A 5,755-nucleotide genomic window follows, 5' to 3' on the forward strand; every position below is an offset into this window, starting at 1 on the left:
ACATATAATCTCAACTCAATAATGTGTCGAATACATCAATAACGTGTCAGATTACATCAATAATTTCAACCCGATCCAAAAAGTCCCTTTCTCATCTTCTTCATCGTTAAAGTTTATCACAATTACTGCATAAACCTTCCTTCCATTTGGAGAAAATTACATACTATCTTTCTCTTTTGTTCGTCAAAATTATTGCATTTTTGGATTCTCAAATTTGAGCGGCTGAAAATATCGAGAATCACAGTGATAATTTTTATGCCATTTTTCGAGCAACAATAGGTAAACATTCCTCTCGTTTGGATAATCACTTGCCATGAAAGAAAACTCTAAATCAATGGAGTTTTGCCTAACTTTTAAAAATTAGAAAAAAAAAACAAATTGAAATCTATCATATCTACATGACTTTGAATAATGGTTGAATAGACACAAACCTCAAATTGTTGTGTTGTTATTTCCGATTTTAATTTTAAGGGTTTAATGGTGGAAATCGTGGTGAAGAGAAGGATGAAAGATAGAAAACGGTGGTGGAGATGCTAGTCTAGGCCAATTTTTAGAGATATGTGTATGTTAATATATCTTCCTCAATATATAGTACAAAACTTTTAACCAATGAAAATAAATGTAATTGTTTAAATTATAGATAAAATTAAAAATAATAGTAGTGATGAATGCCTAATAAGGTGGTAGTTTAGCCATACTTTTTTAGAGGTCATGGGGTACCACTTCTTAAGTACATTTTGGGCTGGTATGATGATGAAGCCTTCACAAATTAACAGATGTAAGTGTTTAAAAGCCCATAAAAGAAGTCCATTATGGTCCAATGCTGAAAATGCTCCATTGCAAACACCAAACTTTATTATCCACGTAGATTAAGGGTGGCAATTTAAATATTGATTGACCAATTTTAAAAGTTCATACAAATATGGACAAAGTGGATAAAATATGGGTATTCATATAAACCCTTAAATCACCCACTTATAATAAAAAATTCTAATTGCACAAAAATATATTATTTTAAAAAAAAAAAAAAAATTGGGGTGGGGGGCGGGGGCAAAATTATTTTTTTTGAAATTTTTAAGAAAAATTTAATAAACAAAAGTTTCTTTTTTTTTCTTGGGGGGGGGGGGTTGGGTAGGGGGTCCGGGGGGGAGGGGCTAAAAAGAAATTATTTTTTAAATTTTTATGAATTTTTTGGTGGGGTGGGGGTAGGGGGTTGTGGTGTATGGGGGCAAAAATTTTAATTTTTTAATTTTCTTTTTAAAAAAAATATTATTGTTTTTCAAATTTTTGCGGGTCCCGCAGGGGTAGGGTGGAGAGAGGGTCAAAAATTTTAATTTTTTTGTTGAAATTATTTTAATTTTTTTAAAAAATTATGGTGGGGGTGGTAGGGGTCCGAGTGAGGGTGGGAGGGAGAGGGGGTTGGGGTTGGAGTGGACAAATTTTTTTTGAATTTTTTTTAAAAAATATTGAGGTGATGGATATATGGGTGGGCAAAAATTTTGGTTGGTGGGTGGGTGGGTGAGCGGTGGGGGTGGGGGTGGGGGTTAGGGGTAGAAAAAAATTAAAATTTATTTTTGTATGAAAAATTAATTGTTTAAAAAATAATTATTTAGGGGTGGACTGTGAGTTGTAGGTGTTAGATCAATAGTAATTTTAATTTGATTTAATGTTTTTTTTTGACTTTAGGGGATTAAAGTGGGTTAGATAGTTTTTATCCAAATCATATTTGACCAAATCATATTTACCCATATTTTATATGGGTATATTGTAATCCAATCCATTTTGGATCAATCTATATTCAATTCAATTCAACTATTTGCCACCCCTAACATAGATACAGTTAAGCAAATATATTATATACGTGAGGACACCCTTGTTAAGCGTGTGGATACAATGTATTACGCTACAGAGCAAATACACTTGTTATGCATGCAAATATAATTATTATGTGTTTAAATACAATATATTTTGAACAGACAAAATTTTATCGAAATTATTGTCTAAAATATTATAGGTAAAATTTGCTAATTATTTTTTCTCATAATTAAGAGTGGCATAAGGGGTCATTCTTTAGGTTGTTTGAATTAAAGATTTGGAGTGATGAGTAATAACTAATAATCATTTCATTAAGCTAAGAGAATGACATCTTACGTTAAGTATTTTCACTCCATGACATGTATAATATAAATTATAATAATTAATTTTGTCTCATATCTGCTTATGATCTTGGCCAGCTAGGGAAGCTATATAATCCATACTATATTACATCAAATGAGTTTGTCAAATGCATTAGTTTTAGTGTTTGGACAGCAAGGCACAATTTGTCATCTATCTATTATTATTATATCAATAAAAACAAGTCTAACAAACTTTTATTAGGTAGTACTCCATACTCTTAATTTAGGTGATATTATTTAATTTGACACAAAATTTTAAATTAAGTTATCTCTACTATAAAGAATTATTCTTTTTTTTAGACAAACTAACAAGAAGAAAATGCTCTAATTGACATAGGGGAAGTAATAAATAGTACTCCTTTCGTTCATTTTATTTATCCATTATTTCAAAAATAAAAAACTTATTAATATTTTCGATCCAACATATAACCCCTACCCCCACTACCCTCAACAAAACAAGATCAATGAAGATCCTTAGAATAAGGGAACATATCAAACATGTGTAATCCAATATTCCTTTTTAGCAGACAAGAATTGACATTTAATAAAGATCGTATCAGAATCATATCAATCCATATCCCATTATTCAATTCCAACCATTCTCTCTATCTATCATATTGAATTGGATACATTAATATTACTAATGCCAAATAGTAAAAATATAATAAGGAAAAAGATATTAAAATTGAAGAAAATGTTGATTTCGACAGTGTCTAAAATCAACTTTGAACATATCTTCGTAAAACCTTGTGTGATTAAACGATGATATCATCGATATGTGTCCGAAAAAAGTGACAAGCCAACAAAAAACCTCGCTAGTAAGGGGGCAATTGGCTTGTCTACATTGTATGCCCCGACGATGGAGGGGAGCTTAGACAACCCCAGAAGTAGCAAAAAGGAAAGTAAAATACATAAAAGATATATATATACCGTCACAAATCTTGGTTGTTCATTTTGAGTCGTCTTGTTGGTGAACCGGGTGATGTTGCCAAAGAGGGCATGGAAGAATCAGTGGAATGTGTAGGTGAATCAGTAGAGAGGGATGACGAAAATGCCTTAGGGGATGATGGGGAGGAAGTGGATGGCGGTGAAGGTGTTGATGAGAGGTCAAGTGATGATGGCGAGGATGATGGTGAAGGTGAGAGTGTTGGGGGTGATGAATCATCGGACGATGATTCTGGCAACTTTCTCTTGTTCATTCCTTTTTCTTCACCCCTAAATCGATCCTCGTTGAACATGTAACTCTTCAAACGTTTTACATCCGCCAATTTCACCGGCTTCAATAGGAAATCTTCAGCGCCTTCTTCCAGACATCTGTTATCGAATTAGAATTAGTTTCATCAAAGAGAACATTGTTTTCACTTAAAAAAAACTCTAAATTCTGCAACTACACAGTTAACATTATCATAAGCCCTGAGGAAGTGATTCTTATTCTAAGATAAGTAAAAAGTAACAAATTAAAGTTAAAAGAGCAAACATCCTTTTTCCATATTTGTTTCTGATAGGCATTTCTTCTTCAAAAACAATCTTAAAGCCACAACTTTTACAATGCGACATTCGAACGACGCTTTATGCATTGACATTTATTAGTGGCATACTAAAATTGCATATATTGTTAATCTAAACTTTACTAGAATAAGAACATGCATTCCTAATTATATTAGTACTAAATACAACTATTGAATAAACAAAGAAGATATGCTCTGGATTATGATATTGTAAAGTATGAATCCAACTAATCTTTTTTTTTGGTACAAGATATTAAACTAATGAAGTGGTTGTTCATTCATTGCTTTTGGTCATGAAAGAAACTGGTTGTTCAATAATAATAACTGATCACAGCTTCCAATATATGCAAGTCAAAACCTTCTTTTTAACTAAAGAATGTACAAGATCTTGAAAGCACCATGTACAAACGATACGTAAAGATTTGATGCTATCTTAATTTAATTGCAAGATAGCTTTAGGTTGTCAATGGTACTTCCTCCATTATTATTTTTCTTAAATTAATTGGAATTGGAAGATAGCTTTAGGTTGTCAACAATGGGACTACCCTTCTAGTTTTATTATTTTTCCTTCTCTCTCTATGTTTGTTTTTCTTTCCTTTTATGAGGACGGGGTCAGTGGCGAGCCATAATTTTTACCAAGGGAATTCAAAATATAAGGAATCATCATATAGCATATATACATTAAAATAATTGAACCTATCTACACAGTGTCCGGTGAAGGGATGTAAATTGACTCCCCTCGAAAAAGGGTGGCTCTGCCTCTTGATGGGGCGGGTATTAACTCAAGTTCTTAAACTCTATTTTGAAAAAAGTAATTGCAATGTCAATTAGTATTGCTTCATTCCAGAAGTTCAAAGTTAAAGTCACTAGCAAAAATATTGGACATTTTCATGTATAAAGGCAAAAAGGGAAAATAAAGTAGAAAATCCAGCAGCAAAAGAATTGAAAGTACCTGTCAATTCTAGCCAAAACATTTTCAGAAGACATGATTACAACTGGAACTTCCCTAAATGATGAACCCTGTTTCACAAATACAAATTTGGAAACTTAAGTACATTGATTAAATTTTCCCTAATAAGAATCTCAAATACACAATACACAAAAACTACCGCTATGCACAGGGTCGGGAAAGAACCAGACCACAAGGGTCTATTGTACCAAGTATTACCCTGCATTTATGAAAAAGATTGTTTCCACGGCTTGAACCAATGAACTCATGACAAAGTCATACGCTGCATTTTCGCAAGAGGCTATTTCCACGGCTCGAACCAATGAGCTCATGACAAAGCCTTGCCCTGCATTTCTGCAAGAGGCTATTTTCATAGCTTGAACCAATAACCTCAGGACAACAACTTTACGAGTTACGTCAAGTCTGTCGATGCTCTCCTTGATTTCAAGGAAAATCAATTAAATGCACAAATGAAAAGAAAGTGCAAAACAAGTTACTACCTTAATCTTTTTGAGCAAATCATAGCCAGTCATTCCAGGCATACAATAATCTGTAATTATCAGATCCACCTTCAAACCCTAACATCAAATAAACCAAAATCCATATAAAAATCTTTAATTTTCACTTCAAAAAATATCCACTAAAAAATTCCAAAATTTTCTTACATCAATGCTAACAGAGCTCTCTTCTTCATCCAATCCAAGATATTTCAAAGCTCTCATCCCACTATCCACAGTAGTCACTGTACAATTTCAACCACCAAACATTCAAAATCCCAACTGTTCATATTTTTTTCCAACAACAAAAAAAAAAAAACAAATCAGTTCAAAATTTTAACCTTTGCAAGATGTAATTTTGAGGAGACGTTCAATGACTATTCTGTCCACAAGACTATCATCAACAGCAAGAACATGAACTTCATGAGTAGCCTCCGTTAACGGCAACAACTCATCAAACTCCACCTTCTCCGCCCTACGCCGCCGTGAAAACATACCGTTTCTTGCCATCTCACTCTACTAACAAAATCAACAAATATGGAACAAAACCCACAAATTTTCTTGGAAAAATATGTAGGAAAATTGCAAGCTTTACAAAGTAAAAGAAAAACAGAGCGAAGAGTG

The 5,755-nt window shown here is 32.9% G+C and overlaps 1 protein-coding gene across 1 annotated transcript; it reads right to left on the reverse strand.

Annotated features, from left to right (window-relative positions):
• Positions 1 to 2,694: 2,694 nt before the first annotated feature.
• LOC129880273 (two-component response regulator ARR5-like) lies at positions 2,695 to 5,755 on the reverse strand. The gene is made up of 5 exons (XM_055954234.1): positions 5,473 to 5,755; positions 5,300 to 5,376; positions 5,135 to 5,212; positions 4,638 to 4,705; positions 2,695 to 3,491 (listed from the first exon to the last, which is right to left on the reverse strand). Exons 1-5 carry the CDS (start codon positions 5,639 to 5,641, stop codon positions 3,110 to 3,112), a joined length of 774 nt encoding a protein of 257 aa, XP_055810209.1. The 5' UTR covers positions 5,642 to 5,755; the 3' UTR covers positions 2,695 to 3,109.

The sequence above is a fragment of the Solanum dulcamara genome, chromosome 2 (assembly GCF_947179165.1).
Source record: "Solanum dulcamara chromosome 2, daSolDulc1.2, whole genome shotgun sequence".
NCBI classification, from domain to species: domain Eukaryota; kingdom Viridiplantae; phylum Streptophyta; class Magnoliopsida; order Solanales; family Solanaceae; genus Solanum; species Solanum dulcamara.

What these genes read in the sequence shown, in the direction of transcription:
- LOC129880273 (XM_055954234.1), bottom strand. Translation starts at nt 5,641, where the DNA reads ATGGCAAGAAACGGTATGTTTTCACGGCGGCGTAGGGCGGAGAAGGTG. An exon ending in CAAAATTACATCTTGCAAAG is followed by an intron (nt 5,377 to 5,472) that starts GTTAAAATTTTG and finishes GAAATTGTACAG; the next exon opens with TGACTACTGTGGATAGTGGG. An exon ending in GTTTTGGCTAGAATTGACAG is followed by an intron (nt 3,492 to 4,637) that starts GTACTTTCAATT and finishes ATTCGATAACAG; the next exon opens with ATGTCTGGAAGAAGGCGCTG.